This window comes from Thunnus maccoyii, chromosome 14 (genome assembly GCF_910596095.1).
Source record: "Thunnus maccoyii chromosome 14, fThuMac1.1, whole genome shotgun sequence".
Classification (NCBI taxonomy): domain Eukaryota; kingdom Metazoa; phylum Chordata; class Actinopteri; order Scombriformes; family Scombridae; genus Thunnus; species Thunnus maccoyii.
The window spans coordinates 8,278,079-8,300,069 of NC_056546.1; the positions used below are offsets into that span (position 1 = coordinate 8,278,079).

General features: G+C 39.6%; 1 protein-coding gene across 6 annotated transcripts in view; it reads left to right on the forward strand.

Moving 5' to 3' along the window:
- kcnq5a (potassium voltage-gated channel, KQT-like subfamily, member 5a) overlaps positions 1-18,928 on the forward strand; it is a 113,479-nt gene extending 94,551 nt beyond the window's left edge. For 4 of the 6 annotated variants that reach the window (XM_042433346.1, XM_042433342.1, XM_042433344.1 and 1 more), the window contains 5 exons: positions 7,087-7,328; positions 8,975-9,083; positions 12,690-12,821; positions 16,822-16,948; positions 17,315-18,928. In XM_042433346.1, the coding sequence (XP_042289280.1) occupies positions 7,087-7,328; positions 8,975-9,083; positions 12,690-12,821; positions 16,822-16,948; positions 17,315-18,403 (1,699 nt within the window). In that variant the 3' untranslated portion in view covers positions 18,404-18,928. The remainder of the gene's footprint in view (positions 1-7,086; positions 7,329-8,974; positions 9,084-12,689; positions 12,822-16,821; positions 16,949-17,314) is intronic. The other 2 variants (XM_042433345.1, XM_042433347.1) reach the window with 2 other exon arrangements.
- The last annotated feature ends 3,063 nt before the right edge of the window (positions 18,929-21,991 follow it).

A 21,991-nucleotide genomic window follows, 5' to 3' on the forward strand; every position in this document is an offset into this window, starting at 1 on the left:
TTGGTTCACTTTTAAGTTAATTCATCATTTGATTATAGATTCATAGATTGGGACTCATATTTTGTCCAGTGATGACTTTCAGGCTATGATTTATTTATTCATTTTGTTTTGTTCAGTTTGGTCATTATTTATATCAAACATCTGTGCATTAGATGATACTTACTGCATAGGTCATGGTGTGTAGATTTTTCAGTTTGTCTTTATCGGTATGTTTATTGACATCTACCAGGTATTTTGGTTGGTAAAGCAATTGAAGATTGCAATTGAAGGGTTATGTAGACCTATTGATTGGTTGGTTTGTTAGTTGCTTGGTTTATTGATTGATTGATTCAGTGATTGACCAAACCCTTACTTATCCTTAACAAATTCTTAAGTCACCATTAGTGAAGAAAATGTTGGCATTCATGATGTTGTTTTGGCTTGTATGTTAATATTAATCTCTGTTTCACCAGTGCGGCCTGGCAAAAGAGAAGGTACATTGCAGTACTTTGACTTACAAAAGGATAATTAGCAAGCACATCAATATTGTAGTGGACAGTTAAGCAATAACAAGGTTGCTGTGTTCTGATAAAAGAAAATCTGACGTGTCAGGACAACATTGGACATCGGAAAGAACAGTAGCTAATGGATTGGATTGAGAAAGACATACAAGAAGAGATGTAGGGATGAAGATTGTTTTTATATAACACAATAGGTAGATCAAGGCTATTCTGTAAATAAAATACTACAAGAACTACTTTCAAATGACTTATTGCAGGGTACCGTGTGCTGCCTGTCCACGTTTTATTCTCCTTTTTTAATTTCTGCTGCTCCCACCTCACTTTTCCATCTCTTTCTGTCCATCTCCATCTCAGAATTTGTCTCTTCTACCTTCATCTTCTCTTCCCTTCTCTTACTTTTGTCTGCACTTGACTCTCAGGCAAGGAAGGTCGATGGGCTCCGTCTTTGCGAGTGTGTGTGTGCGTATGCATGCACACAGGCCTTCAAAGACAGGAGTCTGTACCATGTCTGTACCATGACGCACTTTTTTCCATTGGGATGGTATTTATATAACTCATCAAACACAAGTCTAGGAGAGACAGAGCAAAGTTGAAAAGGGGAGGAGGAGAGGGGAGGGGAGAGGAGATAGGGGATTTCAGAGAGGGAAAGAAGACAGAGAGAGATTTGTGAGTTTAATTATGCTTGTATAGTTTTTACAGTGCTGCGCTTCTTTGGCAACATTTGGGGGCCTTATGTTGAGCCAGCAGCTTCTTAGGCATTTAAACTTAAGACACACACACGCACGCACACACACACACACACACACACACGCACATACTCAGAAATACTCTCAGTCAAACACACAAACAAATGTGCTTCTCATTCTTAAACAAAACAGTATTTAATTAGGCTTTGCTGCATCCATAACAACATACATAACCCAGAAATCCGTCTGTTTAAAAGGCTGTGTTTAATTACGCTTTCCTTTCTTAGAAACTTTTGTTGCACTAAATCCAATTTACACTCGTGAAATCATAATTATGCACACTTTTTATGGCACTATTTCTTCTTTATGTTTTCCCCTCCACTAAGAGAACACACAATGCTCTGCATTATTAGTGGTTTTACAGACTGTCGGCTGCTCGGCGGTGGTAGGTGCCGTGGTAAATGGCTGGTGGTTTTTGTTTAAGCAGACTTGTAAACACCAGCAGTAGTAAACATTAGGTGCACCACAAAGTGATCTAGCGTACATCATGCTGAGTGTAAGTGTGCTGGATATTGGCAGTGAGAGCAAACATGAAATGAAGGATAATAAGTTTAATCTGGAGTTTATTTGTGTGTGGACGCAGGTGTGTCTGTGTGTGTGTGTACCTCCTGGTACAGGAGGATAATTTAAGATTCTGCTCAAACTGTTGTTTACCTCCTTCACTCCCTCATGGGAAAATCAAACAAAGTTTATTCCAAAGTATGCTTAACTCACTTGTGTTTGTGTTTGAAGTACTGTTTACCCCCTCAACAGGCCTCAAATAAAAGAATTCTCACCAATTAAACTAGACTACCAAACTAGACTAAACCGGCTAACACCAGATTTCATTTAAACATGTGAACATGGCTTAATTTTCAATTTCTTGATAAGCAGACTGCTTAAACTTTTAGTTGAGCACTACGAGGTGGCAACCCAAGAACCCGCTGGACAACAGTGGTGAAGGAGGCTGTCAAGCTGAAGAAGGAAGTCTTTCAGGTCTGGCTGGCCCAGGGGTGTCCTAAAGCAGAAGATGGGTACTGAAGGGCCAAAAGGGTGGCAACTCAGGTGGTTGCTGAAGCAAAAACTCGGTGCGGGAGAAGTTTGGGGAGGCCATGGAGAAGGACTTTCAGTTGGCCTCACAGAAGTTCTGGCAAACTGTCAGGCGGCTCAGGAAGGTGTAGCAGGACTTAGCCCAGGCTGTTTTCAGCAGGTGTGGAGAACTGCTGACCTTGACTGGGGACATCGTCGGGCAGTGAAAGGAACACTTTGAGGATCTCCTAAACCCAACCGTAATGCCTTCTGGGGAGGTGGAAGAGTTGGACGACTCGTGGGAAGCCTCAAACATGTGCCTGGCAGAGGTCTCTGAGTTAGTCAAAAAGTCTTCAGTGGCAAGGCGCCGGGTGTGAATGAGATTCACCCTGATATGCTGAAGGCTCTGGACATTGTTGGACTGTCATGGCTGGCACGCCTCTTCAGTGTCGCATGTAGATTGGGGGCAGTGCCGTGGACTGGCAGACTAGGGTGGTGGTACCCATTTTCAAAAAAGGGGAGCGGAGGGTGTGCTCCAACTACTGGGGGATCACACTGCTCAGCCTCCCAGGCTGGAGAGGAGACTCTGGTCGATTGTCAGACCTCAGATTCAGGAGGAACAATGCGGATTCCGTCCTGGCTGTGGAACAGTGGACTAGCTCTTCACCCTTGCAAGTGTACTTGAGGGGTCATGGGAGTTGGCACATCCAGTCTACATTTGCTTTGTGGACTTGGAGAAGGCTTATGACCATGTCCCCTTGGGCACCTCGTGGGGAGTGCTATGAGAGTATGGGGTACCAGGGCCGTTGCTGTGAGCCATTCAGTCCTTACGTAACCGTAGTGTGAGCTGTGTCCGCATTCTCAGCAGTAAGTCATCCTTGTTCTCAGAGGGTGTTGGGCTCCACCAGGGTTGTTCCTTTTCACTGATTCTGTTTGTGATTTTCATCTCAAGGCACAGCCAGGGAGAAGAGAGTGTCAGTTTTAGGGAGCTCAGGATTGCTTCTCTGCTTTTTGCAGATGATGTGGTTCTGTTGGCTTCAACATAAAGTGGCCTCCAGCAGGCACTGGGACGATTTGCAGCCGAATGTGAAGCGGTCGGGATGAGAGTCAGCACCTGTAAATCTGAGGCCATCGTTCTCTGCCGAAAAAAAAAAAAGGTGGACTGCACTCTGAAGTGAGTTACTGTCCCAAGTGAAGGAGTTCAAGTAGCTCAGGGTCTTGTTAACGAGTGCGGGTAAGATGGAGCATGAGGTTGACAGGTGGATTGATGCAGCATTAGTAGTAATGCGGGCATTGTACTCTTTCTTCATTGTGGTGAAGAAAGAGCTGAGCCAGAAGGCAAAGCTCTCAATTCACCAGTCGGTCTGGATCCCAACCCTCACCAATGGTCACAAGCTTTGGATAGTGACTGAAAGAATGCAATCGTGGATACAACCAGCCGAAATGAGTTTCCTCCGGAGGGTGTAAGGGCTCAGCCTTAGAAATAGGGTGAGGAGCTCAGGGAGAGAGATGTTCCAGGTACATCCAACTGGTAGGAGACCCTGGGGCAGATCGAGAACTCATTGGGGGCACTACATATCTCTTCTAGCCTGGGAACGCCTTCGGATCCCCCAGGAGGAGCTAGAGGGCGTTGCTGGGGTGAAGGATGTCTGGGATTCCTTACTCAGTCAATTACCACTGCGACCCAGTCCCAGATAAGCAGCAGAAAATTGATTGATGGACTACTTTACACAACACTGCAAGAAAACCAGAAGGTGTTTTCAGAAAGTGTTTTTTACTGACACATCCACAATAATCAGTGTTTCATGGTTCATGAATTCATGATTTGGATGCTTTTGGAGTTGATTTTCCTACATGAGCCAAACCCAGGCAAGCAAATGTTAGTAGCCTCACACTGAATAATGCTTTGGTTTGATGACTTGATTTGTGTCATGAAGTCACATCATACATATCATATATTTGTCATCCCAAAAGGGAAAACTGAGTTCAGGTGGGTTTACCCTCCACAGAATCCCTGTTCATCCATCCCCATCCTTCTCTGGAATAATTCTCCATCCTTTTCTCTGTGTATTTACAGTGCATCAATGTTGCTGGCAGAGAATTTATCTTCTCTCTGCTTAACTCCTCTTCTAATCTCCTTCCTCCTTTATCTTCTCCTCTCCATTCTGTCCTTCATCCATCCCTCCCTCCTTCACTCTAGTAAGGGTCTAAGTAATGGGAGGCTCTTCCGAAGGTATACTCGGAAATATAGGAGGTACCTACAGTACTACCCATCATCTCCTCTGTCCTGAGCCCAATAACCTGTGGGAATGACTGACTAAAAGCATGGAGTAAAACAAAGAAAATGAACTTAAGTTCCTTATCACCTCCTTCCTCGATCCCTTTTATCCCATCAAGGATTTAGTCTGAAACAACTGCTGCCTGCTGCCTGTCGAATGCAAGCAAGACTTACAGTTACAGTGTTGAAAATTAAAGGGGAATTCCACCAAAAGATCATTACACTGCAGACAAAAATGCATATTTTTAAAATTAAAGGAAATGCTACCAGGTTTTACTGCCCAGTGTAGTTCAAAATTTGCAGCAGTCAACAAATTGCATGTTGAGCCTCAGTCATTCTAAAAAGATCAATATCATGGATGATCCTCTCATAATTTGTAATTTGAGTTACAAGTTACAATTAAGTCAATTTTCTTAGTAAGACAGCTCAATAAGATAAAACTAAAAAATATACATTTACAAGGTTTAAATTCCCCTTTATTTATTTATTTATTTATTTTTAATCCATTTGTCCCTCCTAGCCCACCTAAAGTCTCCTTTTTCCCTGGAATCTGCTCCGAGTCCAGCCACATGAATGTTATTCATATACTCGGTGACCAACCACAGTTGGATATCTAGATTTCGGAAGGTTCTTCTGAAGGAATTACTTACACTAATTTCTTGTGCGATTTTATGATGATTTTGATCAATCAAAAGTCATCACGGTGAGAATACTTGATAAATCACTGGTCCAGGTAATGCAGATTTTTGTCTTGTCCCAGCAGTTGAAAAAACATAATGGTTACATGACAATTTAGTGAAAAATAATGGCAAGGACATGAGCAATTCATGGGGCTGGACACATTTACCTGGAATGATTCTTCAACAACATACAACAACATTTCTGTATACAGATGTTGGTATTGTAGCTTTTCCTCATTTACCTGCATGATTCCTGCATCACTGCTGCACTTCTCTTTTCAGTCATTTTTTGCCATGAGAGACACAAAAATTGGTTGTACATAAAAGTATTATAAAATATCTATTCAGCTCTCTCCACAGCCTTTAAGAAAACAATATGTGATTGTTTCAGTATTAGTGGAATACAGCAAATGCAGAACAGAAAATGGCTTACTCATGATATGTAAAGCATAAAGGATTCCTACATAATTCTTACAAGTATAGGAAAATATGGAAAATACAGTGTAGTGGGACAGGAAGGTTTAGGAAATCATGACAAATCACCTGGCTAATCTAATAGTCTTTGGAAATTTGGGAAATTTCATAGTCTTAAACCATTTTGGAATACATAAGGGAAAAAACTACTTCTGTTAAAGTGATTAAACCTGATTAAAACACTGAAATTCAGGTGAGACACTGAAGTCTGGAAAAAGTGTGAATTTGTGGCATGAAAAATGTGTTGGAACCCTGCATTTCTCTTTCACTGGTCTGCTGCATTGCATGCTGGTCTATTTGCCTTAGCAACATCGTAGTTTACTGCAGTGAGTCTCATTGATTGAAAATTTTCTTCATCTCCATCAATCCCCTGAAAGCTGCCAAAGATCTAAATGTCATGTGGCTCAATGCATTTTTCAAGTCCTTTTCTCTTATTTTAACTGGCAAAAAATCAAATAAAGTTATGTAGTAAGACTGAAAGTTAAAGACTGATGAATAAGGATATGCTGTATGCATACCGATTTTTTTAACCATAAATATACCATAGTAAAATGAACAATTGAGACCAAAATAGTTACAGTATTCTCAGATTAGTGATTTGAAAAATTAAAATCACAAATCTTTTAAATCCTTTTGCTTCCTGCTGGATGTTTGATTCTTTGGATTTACCAATAAACATGAACATGTTGGAAGCTGTGCAACTCATTTTCACACATGAAGAACAGTGACTCTTCGTTCTTTCACAAAGTAAAATACTCTGTAGAGCCTGTTACAGGTTTCTCTCAACAATGGTCTCATTTGTTTAAAGTAGTCTTAAAATTAATGTGGTGATGATTTATTAATATTACCATGTGTCACATTTCATCCTTTAAAAACATCATTAACTCTGTTTTGGAAAGCGAATACAAGGCTAGATTATCAGCCGATTGGCGAGGACTGCAGCACGTCAAGATTCAACTCTGAGAGTTTGTTTTGGTGGCTTGGCGAGCAGTCTGGCTTTGTTCTGGTGTTGGGCATGTCAATTGGATGGATGATGTTTGGGCTGAAGGAATAGACAGAACGTTGCCCTGTGTCGCACTCTGAACTCTTCTCACTCTCTGAGGGGAAATAGGTGTTGACAGTATCCCTTTTTTTTTCTCTCTCTCTCCTTTTGTCTGTGTGTCTCTCCATCAACCCTCAACCTCTACCATTCAAACTCTTTCTCTGTCAACTCTATCCTAAACTCGCTTTCCCCAATTTCCCTTGTTGTGTCACTCTTTCTTTCTCTCTCTCTATCCATTACTGGTCCATCACTCTTACTCCCTATGTCTCTGCTTCTTTGAATCATTTTCTCTCCTCTCTTCCTCTTTCCACATCCTTCTACCCCCTTCCTCTCTCTTTCCTTCCATCCCTCTCTGCAGTCAGAAGTTGAGTTTTAAGGAGCGGGTCCGGATGGCAAGTCCTCGTGGTCAGAGCATGAAGAGCCGGCAGACATCCATCAATGACCGCCAACGCTGTTCCCCTGGCAACGAGGTGGTGGGCGGGGCCGAGCTGATGGGTGGGAGCCCGGCCAAAGTGCAGAAGAGCTGGAGCTTCAACGATCGGACCCGGTTTAGGCCGTCGCTGAGGCTGAAGAGTCAGACACGCACTGCTGTCCCTGATGGTAAGCTGGACCGTGTGTGTGTAGAAACATCTATGATCTGCACACATTAGTGATGAGCAAACAGTGGTCAGTCCAGTTACCACTGCTTGTATGAGCTCATCCAATATGGCAACCAACCAACTTTTCACTTTGCCATAATATATTTGCAACTTAACTTAATGAGGAAGTCTCATTTAGATTAAGATTTCTTTTTTTCTGGGGAGACTTGAGAGCAAAGAAAATCATATACACTCAGACCTTTAACATAACCACACGATCAGAGAGGTAAACCAGAGGTTAACAAATATAAAGTCAGATAACCAAACAGTTACAAGAACTGTGCAAAAGATACTTGTCCTGGAAGATCAGATTTTAAAAAAACAACACTTTAAAATAGGGTCAGGCCATGAAGGACAAATTGTGACACAAATTGAATTGAATCTTTCTACCAAAGATTTATTAAATCATACTATACATTTTAGGACTTGCACCTACATTTTAGCCACTGGTTTAAGTTTAGGCCAAAATTATATAAAAGTGAACAGAAAATCAAATGCATACAATATAGTTGAGAGCAGGGACTGTTTTGAAAGCTCTTCCTTGCTGATACATTCAATTGTTGGTGGGACACTCATCTCAGAATCAAGAGTTAATTGCAAAGAATTTAGTCCATGCAAGAAACTAAATTCACACTGTCCCTTTCATGGCAGCTTATTGGATTATTATAGATGGACAGGCATTTGGATGAGGATTTTTTTCAAATTTCAAATTGTAGCCTAAATGCTTGAACTGAAGTCCACTGCTGTCTGGACAGTAAGAAATGTTCACTTGAAACTAAACACATGGTTCTCTGAAAACTTAATTCTCTTAACATTCTCTATATTAGATATAATGAATGTCATGCCTCTTTTTATCCAGGTGGATAAATTGTGTTTTGGGAAAACTCTTAACAGACTTGAATTACACACTTTCAGAGCATGAGAGAATAATTTTTGGGTGATGATCTACAGTGTGATAAAGCCCTTATGTATTTTAAATCTCAATTCCAACATACTTGTGGATGTTTTTGTCTTTTTGTGCTTTCTAGGGAGCATGAATTTATTGTTATTGCTAAAATGGTGCATGTGTACAGCATACAGTATGTTGTGCATCACTGTTTTTCCTCACTTTTCCCAGAAACTCCTGTCCTATAGTAATAGATGGAATTGCTGCCTGTTTTAATCGCACCTCAGTTTCCCCTCTTATTCCCTTGTATCATTTATTTAAACTGATTTATTATTCATTATAACCTGGTATATGCACTATATCATCATTCACTCTCTTTCCATCTTTCCCTATGCCTTTCTCCTGCTCTTTCTCTTTTTTCTGTGTCTGTCTCTCTGTCTGTTTCTCCCACTCTCGTAATTATTGGCAGTATTGAGGATATATATACCCTCTTCTCTCACCTTACATAGCTGAGCTGGCAAAACGCTGCCCATTCCTAAAGATCCCATCCAAGCTGGGCATAAATCTTCACCTCCTAAAAGCCAAAATAGTATCAGTTTGAAACAGTCTTGGAGATTCCCATCAGGACCTGCTATGCAGAAAGTGTTTTATGAGTTTTAAGACTGGAAACGGTTTTGCACGGGGCTACATTTATTGATGAAACGGCGGTCTGTCTCTCTCAGTAGACGCAGGCATGACCACGGAGGATTCCTTTGATGAGAGAGGCTGCCATTGCGATGTTACAGTGGAGGATCTATCAGCTCCCCTCAAGGCTGTCATCAGAGCTGTCAGGTGAGCTCCTGCTGCAGTTATGCTTTATATTTCAGGCCTTTTAGCTGAAGCTCTTATCCAAAGCCTCTTTAAATCACCAAAATCCTTCCACCAGAATCCACATTACCAGTCAGTAAAGGCAATTCACTACTGTGAAAAAGACACCAGCAACTACATTTTAAAAACTATAAAAAGCTGTAGATTCATATCTACTGTGAAGACATGACATTGGTATCAATCTTCTCAACTATGCTTATTCTCCTCTTAGCAAGAGGCGAATAAGCATAGTTGCCAAAATGTTGAAATGTTCCTTTAATTGAGATTAACTCACAATATATAAATTTCATTTTGTCTCTACATATTTGCTTTGAATTATCAAATTATCAACCATCATTAGTGATTGGATGTCTGAAAGAAACACATTTCTTCTTAATATTAAGTCCTTCTTACTGTCTCCTGATTGGCTGCTTTTGATCATCTATAGCTATCTGTTTATGATTAGTTGATTCTGAAACCATGATGAAATGTGTGATGGTTTGTTGGAATCAAGAAAGTGTTTCCTGTTGGTAGGTAATGCCAATAAAGCTCTTCTTGTTTTTCTGATCTATTTTATGGCTTTATAGTCGGCACTGATAAAGTGCAACCCCTCACCATAGGGCTGTTTTTTCACATGAGATTTATTGTCAATTGGTAGTGTCACTGAACTGCGTCCTCCATTTATGATTGGCTAGTTCTAGATATGTATTACAATCTATTCTTAAGCTGAACTCTTTTTAAAGTTTCTTATTGATTTATCGCCCCCCCCATCTTTCTTTACTGGCTGTTTATGATCCGAGTCTATCGATTGAAAAGTTCATGAATGATTCAGTGTGCAGTACCTGAATGACTAATGACTTGAAAAGCAATCAAAGTATGAAAATACCACCAACTAACAGATTGATGCATTATTATAAAGAGACAATAAGCTGTACCTCAGGTTTTAAATTTGGTTTCATGCACAAGTTACACTTTATCTCAAATTAGATAGCTCTTGAAAAAGTTTGTATAAAGTATAAACTTATACTGTATCTCTTTTAGATGAATCACCCTCTCTTCCTCATCTATTCCCTCACAGTTCTAACAGCCTCTAGAGAGTGAATTTAATCCATAGTATACTGTAACACTACAACACAGGCCCCCCGACTTTCCATCTTACAGTGTGAGCTATATGTAATTCTGGATGGGAAAAATATACATTCACACAAATGCTTGGGTCCCCATGATGTTTGGTTCCCTCAAGCAATGCTTTTTTAAATGCATTTCTCTATTTTTTTTTCTCTTTTTGCCCCATCTTTCTCTCTTTATCTATATGACTTACTGCTGGGTCTGAGGGTTTGCCTGGTGGGGGGGATCAAGCAGTGCAGAATTTGTTTGTTCTGTGTGTGTGTGTGTGTGTGTGTGTGTGTGTGTGTGTGTGTGTGTGTGTGTGTGTGTGTGTGTGTGTGTGCATGCGTTTTAGTAGACCCTGCTCTCTTACACTGGCACCGGCACCCTGTGAGCGACTGTTTATCCAACCGGTGCCGACTGATTCTCTCATTCCACTGCTTCTCCTCACCCTCTTCATATTTTTCATTGTAAAAATGTCAATTTTCACTATCTAATTAAAAAAAATATACAATTTGGTGAGAAAATCACCTTGTTCTGCCAGTTAATAAAGCTTCAAATGCTACAATCCTGATTATATACATTCTTAATTTGACTATTCTGATGCTACAGAGATAGATATCAGATGGAATTTCAGGGTGCAAATTTTAAGCAGCTATATAGTGAAACATAAACTAATGAAGCTAACAGTTTACAGTTATCAGCTCTTTAAGGCAGGGAGATCTATAGTTCATTACTGTATCTGTTGGTCAACAGTAAAAGAAAATATAAATATCTGATGCAGCACTGCATGTCTTTCTCACAAATTAAAGGTCTGATTTTGTAATGCGAGACTGAATTCCAACCCAAGATTTTTATGATCAACAGTGTTTCTCCTACTGATCGTCCTCCACTAATTTCATTAGCCTCAAAGTCTCTCTGTAGACAAATTTACTATTTTTCATCTTGCTAATTATCTAAATTGATTTTTCCTGTATGACTCACTCTAATCACACTTTTTTGATCTCAGTTTTTTATTTTTTCCTCCTCTTCCATTTTTATATTGTCCATCTTGTTCAAAATTTATCAAACCATGAGTTTGATAGGCTGTTAAATAGATTAAATATAGAAATGGAATATGTATCTCTCAACACACATACATATGCTGCCCATATGGACTACAAAATATCTGCTATAAATAAACACTGCCATCTGCACACTTAGAGTGAATAGCTAGCAATATACAGTACATTTGCACATCTGTTACTAAGCTATAAATTTGTTCACACGCACACACACACACACACAGACACACACACACAGACACACACAGACACACACACACTGGGTCTTTATGTATTTAGATTTCCAATTACTCCCCAGTAATGTCATTGACTGTAATCACCTGTAGTAATGTCTTCAATATTTTCTGTTTAGTCATATTTTTATATCTACAACCCTGTATTTTCTCCATCAATCCAGTTTCCTAACAGGGATCAGTAACATTTCCTACAATCTAAGATAACTCTACCGGCTACACCTGACCCTTGCCTTAAAGTGGGTCTCAGGTGGGTATAACACAGTGTGTCCACATCTAACTTTGTCCAAATTGTATTTTTATTATTGTAATAGGGAGTGCAAGTTATGTAAAACTTTCCAGTGGAATCTTTTTGGAATCCATATTTGACACAAATCAAATCAGAGGAACATTCTTTGCAATGTTCCCTCTAAAATTATAGTTTGGCAATCTTATCCAGTCAGTCATTGCCTCACTTGTTCTGGAATTTTGTCATATTTGCAGGACTAAAAAGATATGACATCAAGAGACTTTATACTATTTTTGTTTTTTAGCGAACTAAAGTCTATCAACGCCCGTCCATCACAACACACACGCACACACAAACACCATCACCACCACCACCACCCAACACCGGCCGTCCTGCCCACCCAGCAGGCCTCCTCCATGGGCAGCCGGAGCGCAGGGCTTTCCCAGGGTGTCGGGTTGAGGGTTGGACACCCCTTCCCCTGTCAGGACTGTTATTACAGAGGGTCATCTGTCATTGTTTCCATTTAGACGATGAGAAAAACAGGCAACTGGAGATAAGCACAAACCACCCGGGAGCCTTAATGAACCAAATACATAGATTTCCTTACCTGTATCAATATTATTCACCCAGCAGTGGCTCTGCTCACTAAATAGAAGAAGATAGAGGATCACACTCAAGTTTCAAAGTCGTTCATTTAGGTTGTTATGGATTTGACAAGAGTACCAGGGAGCTTTGGTTTCCTGTTAAATACTCCTGAAGGTATCTGAGATTTTAATAATGTTTTCTTTATTACACTCCAAAAATAAAAAAGATCAAGTGAAATGTAACCAGGATCCTGCTGTAGATTTCCAAAAGTTGCTGCTACCATCTTGTGGTTGTTTATAGTAATTACATCTTTAGTCTCTGTCTTTTTATTTCTGATGTGTGTTTGTATGTACAAATGTGTGTGTTTGTGTAGGATAATGAAGTTCCACGTGGCAAAGAAGAAGTTCAAGGAGACGCTGCGTCCGTATGATGTGAAGGACGTCATAGAGCAGTACTCCGCAGGACACCTGGACATGCTCTGTCGTATCAAGAGCCTTCAGACCAGGTTAGGACACACTGGACACACACACACATGCACATTAAAATCACAAAATCTCATAGAACCGGTCCGTCTAAAAGTCATCTGTACATTTGGGCTGTTTTTCCCCTCTTTTTTTACTGAATTTTGAATTTGCTCTTATCTTAGTGCTTGCTATTTTTTTATTGATTTCTGGTAATTGTTCTTTGTAAGAGTTTTTATTTACCAAGGACTTGCATAGATGGTTGTTGCCGCCATTGTTGCTGTAGTTCCTACTAGTGCTATAGCAGTTGTAGATCACTTCATAGATGATCCTTTTAAATGAAGTTAACCCACTTTTACCTTTTGTGCACTGTGCAGCTCTATCCTTCTTACTCAGTGTGTGTGTGCGTGTATGTACCGTATTTGTACATGTGTGTGTGTGCTCTCTCTCTCTCAGACTAGACACTGTAGTGGGTCCCCCTCCGAGGCCCTTCAGCAGCCGTGTCAAGACCTTTTCCTCTCCCTCCCTGCATTTATATTACAGCCAGGCCCGGAGGAAACATTCTGCATCAGGGTTAGACTTGCCCTGCCCTGCTCTGCCCGTCGACTGCTCCCCCCCGCTAACATAATTAAACCTTAATGATGTCATTGTACCTGGGTCATACAGCATGCACGCACATGCTTTTTCATGGTTATATAGTTTACATTAGATGCAATGCTAACTTTTGACTCAACGTGGTGCAAAGAAATGCAGCTCTGTGTCTACTTTCTCACACACCTGGTGAGCTTTCTTTGCACTTTATTCCTGTGAAGCTTTTTCTAGCACAAAAATGGATAACATTATCCATTTTAAGGCATTTGGTTTCCATCTTTTGACGAAATGTCAAATGAACACAGTCTTGATTAACTGCCAACTTGGGAGTGCTTGCAATTAATATTCACTGTTTAGTCTACTTGTAGTTGCGGTTTACTGAATCTGGTAATCTGTCACAAAAAAATGCACCGAATTGGCTGTTTGACCCAGGTCTGGTTGTAGAGGTCATTAAGGAGCTCAAGCAATGGATTATGTTCAACATTTTACAGGAAATTACTGAACATCTGTTCAAATGTTTATGATTTAGAGCTAACATTACTAACATCATTCACTTTCTCTTACCATGTTTTCAACAAAGGAAGTGGTCCATTATCACACCATTTTATTTGATTAGCAGTAATTAATATACTACTTTTACATAATAACATTTTACTTTTTTATGTAAACTATGAGGAAACTATGTGATAATCCTGATTTGGGCACCTTGAAGACCTCATCTTGTTGGAACATTTTGTTAGCTAACATAAGTAGACTTAACATGAGCTACTCAGTGCTGTCTTTAGAGGCATTACAGCTGCATTTGTCCTTTTGTAAAAGGCCCAATCCAAAACGTATTTGAACTCATAAAACTCCATTCACCAGATGCTTGAAGATAGACTTGTTCATTAGAAGTTATCATATAATTATCATATTCATTGATTAATTAAAAATATAGCTGTTTTACTGCAGCTCATATTTTCTTTTGCAGCCTCAAGTCACATATAGAGGCTTTCAGGTCTTGCATCAAAAGTCACTTAAATTATGAAAAACTATAAGTTTTGTTTCAGCAGGGGGCACTATAATGCAGTTATGGATTGGGACATTCACAGTTACAAATACTTTTACATTCTACCAAACTTACATATTTTTTTTTTATAAAGAAATGTGTTGTTTTGGGTCTTGGTATTGACTGTCATGGTATTTTGTAATTCTGAATGAATGGTAATGCTGTATGTGATGCCAGTATCATCAATAGTACTACTGGGGAATAACAAAGTGTTTGTTTTCTGTATCTGAGTGTGTGTATGTAGGATGAGTTGCGTCCATAGGCTACTGCTGTAGATGCACACAGACATCACATCTGTCATCAGTTTGAATATTTATTTCAATCGTTTTTAACATCGTGACAGGCAAAGAAAAGTACAACACATATATTTATATAAGGATGTTCTTGCCTAAAAACAGGAACATTAAAAACAATATTTTAAACTTGACGTCAAGTAGCAATATCACTTTTTTAGCCTGCTTATCCCTCTCGTCATGGCACTCTGTGTGTATCTACATGCCAGTGTCACCTATTGTTAATGAGTACACTTGCATTTGTGCACTTGTGCTTCAAACTGTATTTGGTGTGTGTGTGTGTGTGTGCGTGTGCGTGTGCGTGTGCGTGTGCGTGTGCGCGCGTGCGTGTGCGTGCGTGTGATGTATCTGACCCAGTCTTTCTCCTGTCTCCAGACTGGCCAGTGCAGCGGGCTCTGGTCCCAGCCTGAGTAGCCGACCCAGGAACATGTCCTCTCCTGCCCTGCACTATTATTACAACAACAACAACAGGAAGAAGCTCCCTGGCTCAGGGTTACTTGTATTTCACTTCATTTGAGTTTTACCTAGAATCCCATTAGCTGCCCCTGTCCTGACCATTAGTTCCCCTGCAGTCGCCAAAAGTGTCCGACTGACCTTGAGATGTCACACACGAACAAACATGCAAATAATCAGCATTTTTATTAACTGTCTTACAGTACCAGATGGTTGGAGTTTGCATTAGAACGTACAGTGAGTACTAGAAATTTTAGACAATCACAGAGAAGGATTTTAAAAGTGAAACATAAGTATATTAAAGGTGCATTGAATGTAATTTTACTGAACAGTTTATCTATATTGGATACTGATGTGTTGAACTCCACCCACTTGGTAAGTTAAATATTAACCATGTCTGAAACACAAACTGTACACTAACATAAAGACAAACACAAGCCAAAACATATCATCGCTACATTAGATCCCGTCCATACATGCGTACTTCAACCCCTTTCAACAGAAAGGAGAAATATTGTGTGTGAATGTTGCTAACTTGTGTGTGCAGTTGTGGGTGTTTGGAAGTGCTTTCCAATTAATTCATGTATTGTTGGTAGATAAAACCAAATCCTGTGTCTCTTGGGTGCTGGTCTCTCCTAGATCTTTGCATGTTAGAGATATACAAACATTATTAACTTCACTAATTCAGCATTATTACAGTGTCATAGAACTTGATCAATACTTTGACATTCAGAAGGCTGGCTACAGATTCACTGGCAATGTGAACATAATGTTGTCTTAAAACAAAATGAAATTTTGTTTCCTTCTAGTCCTTTCTATATTTTATTTTCTATTTTTTACCCTTTGCTAAAATGGAAAGTGAAATAAATGAAATGAATAGCTGGTGATGGACTTGAGCACCTATCAATATTGCTGTGTAAAAAAACAACAACAAAAAAACAAAAAACTTGTAATTCAGTTTTGGTATTTTTCAAGCTGAAGGATAATCCTGAATGTGCTGTGAACATTTTCTGAACACTTGGTCTAATGCATTTATTTAAACTGGAAAAAATGCATTGTCAAGTTGGAGATACCAGGTTTACACTCAATAGCACCAATATGATCTTTGCATGGAAGGTACTGTGTTTGTAAGCCTAATTTTGAGATGTTTTGCTCATAAATGGTTCATGCTTTTATGATCTCTGTTTATGGCTGGTGAAAATGTGATATTTTTGGTGCATGTTAGTTTTTTAATGTGTGAAATATTTCACATTTACTTATTTATGTTTTTTTTTTTTTTTACAGTTTCAAGTTCAACCGAGAACGCAAATGTAACATTTGTTCATTCATTATTTGCATACCCACACATTTTGGCAATTTACACTTCAGAGACTGTGAAACCCATTTAAACTACAGGCTGCATGAAATACAATCTGAAAATGTTGTTTGTCTTTATTCCCGAAAAACGTACATTATTGGAGATACAGAGTTTTCATATAACAGCACTGATACAACCAAGCAATGTGTGTTGTGTTTTACTAACCCTAATCCTAACATCCTACTGTTGCTTTAGGTTTGTTGCCCGACTCGGAATAACCTGAAATGAAGCTTGGGTGCCTACTTATATTGCAATGTAATTATATTCTAATATATTAACATCAGTGTCTGTGTGTGTGCCAGGGTGGATCAGATACTAGGAAAAGGCCAGATTCCTGTGGATAAGAAGATGAGAGACAAGCTGAACCCAGATGGAGACTCTCATGAGGGCATGAGCATGCTGGGACGTGTGTGTAAGGTGGAGAGGCAGGTGAGTTCAGAAAGAAAAATCCGAGAATTAAACTATACTCAAGAGCAAAACTACATCAGCACTCCTTTAAAGATTTGAAAAATTGTATTTTTCTATTTTGTTAATGGTACAGTATATCTTAAATGAGTTGATTTGGGCTGTTGATTGATACCAGTGACTTAGGAATTACTTTGCCAGGTAGAGAGATTTCACTCACTGGTCCGACATCTTTCAATGCTGCTGGAAAATTTTTTGGCTGCAGATAGAGGTGAACAGTCAGAAACTGATTAACAGCCCTTTAAGCTCCAGTCTCTTGCTCGTTCTCTCTCACACTCCATCTGCCTCCCTCCATGTTCTCACTCTCTTACTCTTTTCTCTTGCTCCCAGGTTACTTCCATCGAGTCAAAGTTGGATTCTTTGCTGGATGTTTACCGCCAAGTCCTACAGAAAGGCCCCTCGGCACTTACTCTCTCCTCTCTGCCCCTATTTGAGCTGGACAACCACCAGCACCACAACTCAGACTACCAGACCTCCATCATCGGCAGGGATCTCCCCTCCCCCCAGGGAGGTGATCTGGTTGGAGGCGGAGGAGACAACAATGGTGGCATACGCCGTTCCCTTAACACCAACCCAAGAGGTCTGCGGCTAATCTTGGCTCCCGCCGATGATGATGGCCCTCCAGATTCAGCACCTCCATCCTATCCCCCGTCCACAGCCTCGCTCTCCCCATCGCCCCTGCTGCCTCCCGACAGTCCCTACCCAACCCTGGTCACCCCTAATGGCACCTCTAAAAGAGCACACTTCCCTGACCTGCCACCTCCACCTCCTTCAACAGGAGGTTTTACCCTCCAGTTGCCCCCCATGGTGCACCCGTCTCACCTCCGATGCCCCGCTGACCCCGTCCCCGATGATATACCAGATGGAGTGGTGGCGCACGAGGGGAGCCTGGGCCCCTCTGTTGTTGTGGGATCCAGTGTGGATGCTGACCAGGAAGGGGACAGAGAATCAGGCCCTGCCCAGGGAAGAGTGAAGCTGAGGGAGAAGCCTGGCTTGAAATCTGATGGGGTCTGGAGGAGGCACATGAGCCTCGAGGTTAACCCCTTGCTGCTGCTCTCATCTAGCCCAGACAAGAGGCCTTCAGACTGGGGAGGTAGTCTGGGGAAATCCCTCTCCATGCACAATCTCAGCCAGCCTTTGACCAACCGTGCCCCTGGTCTCTCCTCCGCACTCAACAACAGCAGCAGCAGCAATGGTAGCGAACGTGGCAACACCCACGGTGACCTTAGCAACTGGGATGGAAGAGAACTCTTCATTAGTGAGTGCAAGCTAGAGCCAGCGGAAGATCATTTCAACTTCCTGTCCCAGGGACCTGACAGCAGCCCCTCACAACTTTTGCAGACTGTGGAGGAGGCTGCACCTCACTCCAAGGAAAACTCAGAGTTTCTCAGTCAGTCCCCACACATACAGTTGGCATAACCACACACACACACACACACACACACACACACACATACAAACACACACACACACACACACACACACACACATATAGGATGATCACGCCATTCTTGGGGAAGCCACTTTTAAAGTGTTTTTACAGGATACTATACCGTTTTTTGTTGTGACTGTACTATTAAATGCTTTGTATATGGACAGTGTTCATATTTTGTCTCATATTATTGTGTCCACTTACATACTGATTTTATTATGCTCTATACTTTTCATGGAGTACTAAAATTATGACATAAAAAATCCAAAGTATAATGATGTATAAAATATGTATGAAAGTGGCCATAGTCATGTAAGACAAAATACATAAATAATACACAAGAACAAACCTTTCTTTAAGATAAATTGCATTGATGTTTATCTATTTCTACTCAGAAATAGTGATTTTTATCAACTTTATAAAAAAAAACATGTTTTTCATATATCTGATCACATATTACAAAAACAGATGTTGATAAAAAATGGGGTTTATTTGAAATTATGAACAAAGAAGGAATGTTAAATGTGATTTCTGAGCTTACAGTCTGACACCTCCCTAATCAGCGCTAGAGAGTAGTTGCAACTTTGCGTAGTGTTAATTTACTTTTCAAAGTAATTTCCAGCAGTCTTACATTTTCATTTAGACCTGGACCTAATCCCAAACCAAAGAACCTAGTTTGGGCTCTGAAAAAGCAGGACATTGTACAAATTAAAGGATATTTCATCTGACTTGTGCCAACCTTGACAATGAAAACAAATTAAAATAAACAGATTCTCTTATAGCCAAAATTTCTTGCAAGTTGCAAAAGTCAAAACTGTAGTTGAACCTCAAACAAGCCACTGCAAACTATAGGTGAACCACTTCTTTTTTAACATGTGGCGAAAGCAGCACACACAGTTACAAACACACACACATACACGGACACAAACACATACACAAATGCATGCACCAACCACAAGTTGGTGTACTCTATAAGACAAGCCAACTTGACAAAGAGCTGAGACAGACTAAAGGCTTATTTTTTCATACAGTTGCTTGTATTCAGAGACTATTTGAGAGCCACTCTCCTCATTCAATGTCTGTCTTTGGCAATGTAAATGTGTTTAATTATGCTTTCATACATATCACTGCATGGATTGTTTCTAAAAACAAATGACTGAAGGAGGGATAATGGTTTAGGCCTGATGTGATGGGAATAGATGAATTTTTAAAATCGTTAAAGGTCAAACCCTTAGCATGTAATCAGCCCACAAACATCTCATTCTATTCATTTTCTACAACTACAGAGATGACAGTTAATTTTGATATGGCTGCTTGGTTTCAGATGTCAGCAAGTTGTCAGTAGATTTGGAAGCAGCAAACCTATGAGGTAAAATCATCCATCAGCAATCACTCAAGAGAAGTGTTGGACCATGTCCCATTTGTTTTGGACAGTAGCCTGGTTGGTTAGTCGCTAATGGTCTGAATGCTGAATTGCAGTCTGCGAATCAAGAATCAAGTTTGCTTTCTCAGCCAAGCATTAGATGCTGCATGTGTAAACTGTTGCAATCCTTTAAGTCAAGAGCAGTCACACACTCACTGGTAGCTTGGATGTCCTTCTGCATGTTAAAGTAATGTTTCCTCCAATCATTTAACAAAAAGGTACGAACAAAGTCTGCCTATATGAACATTATTATATTCTAATTTGAACTAATTTGATAGTAGTTGAAACTTGTACTGCCAGTTTATATGGATAACCAACTTATTATGAAATTTTATGAAAAACAGGCCACCTTTTTAAGGTTGTTCAATGTTTTTGACAAACCCTAATGTTTTACTGGGTGCTGGTTGCACCATGTGCATAAATAATGATTAAAGGCTTGTGGACTGACCTTTTCTCATGCTCCCAGTCCGGAGCACCCACATAAAACAGGAAAAAGAGGAATAGAGATGAGACACATCTTCCTGATAGCAAAGTTTGCAATCTGTGCCGTAATCTCAATACAAAATCCTCACTGCTCATTTTCTTTGCTGCCCCCCCAAAAATACTATTAGGCTTATTTATAATTCACTAGGATCTTGAATGTGCACACACTTAATCCTTGCAGCATCAATCATAATTAGAAATAAATACTCAAGTGGACACATTTATATTTTACCGCTTTTAGCCCATATTCAGATTGAGAAGTTATGTGGTTTCACATGCAGGCTTATTAAAAATGGTGTTGCAAGTGACTTAAATGAAATTGTCCTCACATTACACTTGATACAAGCTTTGTTTTCATTGCCATCCTGCTTGTAGATATCTTGACCACTCTTGAATGAACATTATGCACAAAAGTATGTCAGCCATCTTATTTTTTGTTGTTCTGATGGCTTTGCAGGTTTACATCTTAAGGGGGTATGCAATCACAGCAGTCTTAAATGTATTTTAATCTGTTGATGACAACCTTTATTCCTCATTATTTTTCAGTTATATTCCCTTTGTTTTGAATGGTGAGTAAGAGCCTTGCTTAGCAAATTAACTTTCTGTAGTAGAATATAACAAATATTATCTTCTAACAAATGACAATTATAACACCTGTAGATTGATTTTGAAATATTCTACGGCCCATGCAGGAGTTGTTCTGGTATGATGCAATATATTATCAACATGAAAGCACAGTTGTTGTTTTTTTTTTTTTTTTTTTGGTGAGTCTGAGGAGCCTGAAAATGTGACATGTTAGTTTAATGCTTAATGTCAGAACAGATTTGTTGTAGTTATTGATTGAGTTTTGCTACATATGAAAAGAGGCCAAACAAAACTGTCAGTTACTTTGGAGCAAGATATTGAACACATACTGTATAACAAAGAAAGCTTATGGATTCAGCCAGTTGGGGAATGGGATGGATTGTTTTCCTCATAAAACATGCTCATGTTTGCAATCTGTAAATTGCTTAATGGTGCCTTTCTTGCATATGAAAGTTTTTTTTTTCTACAAGGGGGCCTACAGCCTATAGCATACTGTATAGTTCCAGTCAAACTGCTAATTTTGGGTTGAGGATCCAGTTCACTCGAGTCACGTAGCTTTAGCCACAGACTTTTTTTTATGGCTTTGATAGCTAATAATACCATTTCTCTACTGCTTGAACAGTAATTTATTACACAACTGGCCTTAAAGCTTGATAATGTTAACATGATTATTTCTTTTAAATTAATTTATTAAAGTGCACATTATATTCTCTGGATGAGAAATGCAAAAATAATTTTATTATTCATTAATAAAGTACGAATTAACTAACTTGTTTCATTGTGTGTCTTTCTTTTAGCTATCAGAAGTAAAAAAAAAATGAAGTTCATGTTGCCTTTTTTGGAGTGAGGATTTTATATGTTTAGGGTGGTGGCTTATTTGGACATATGGTATGTATCTAATAAATGATGGGTTTTGGCACTTGTCTCCACATTTTATGCTATTTTTATGCTATCAGATTCATAACATTCCATATTTATGAATACAGTACCAATCACAATCTTGTCAAAATCAATCCAAAATTAAAAAACTCGGAAGTATGAGCTTCGAAAGAGGAAGTGAAGGCAGCATGTTCTTGATTGACAG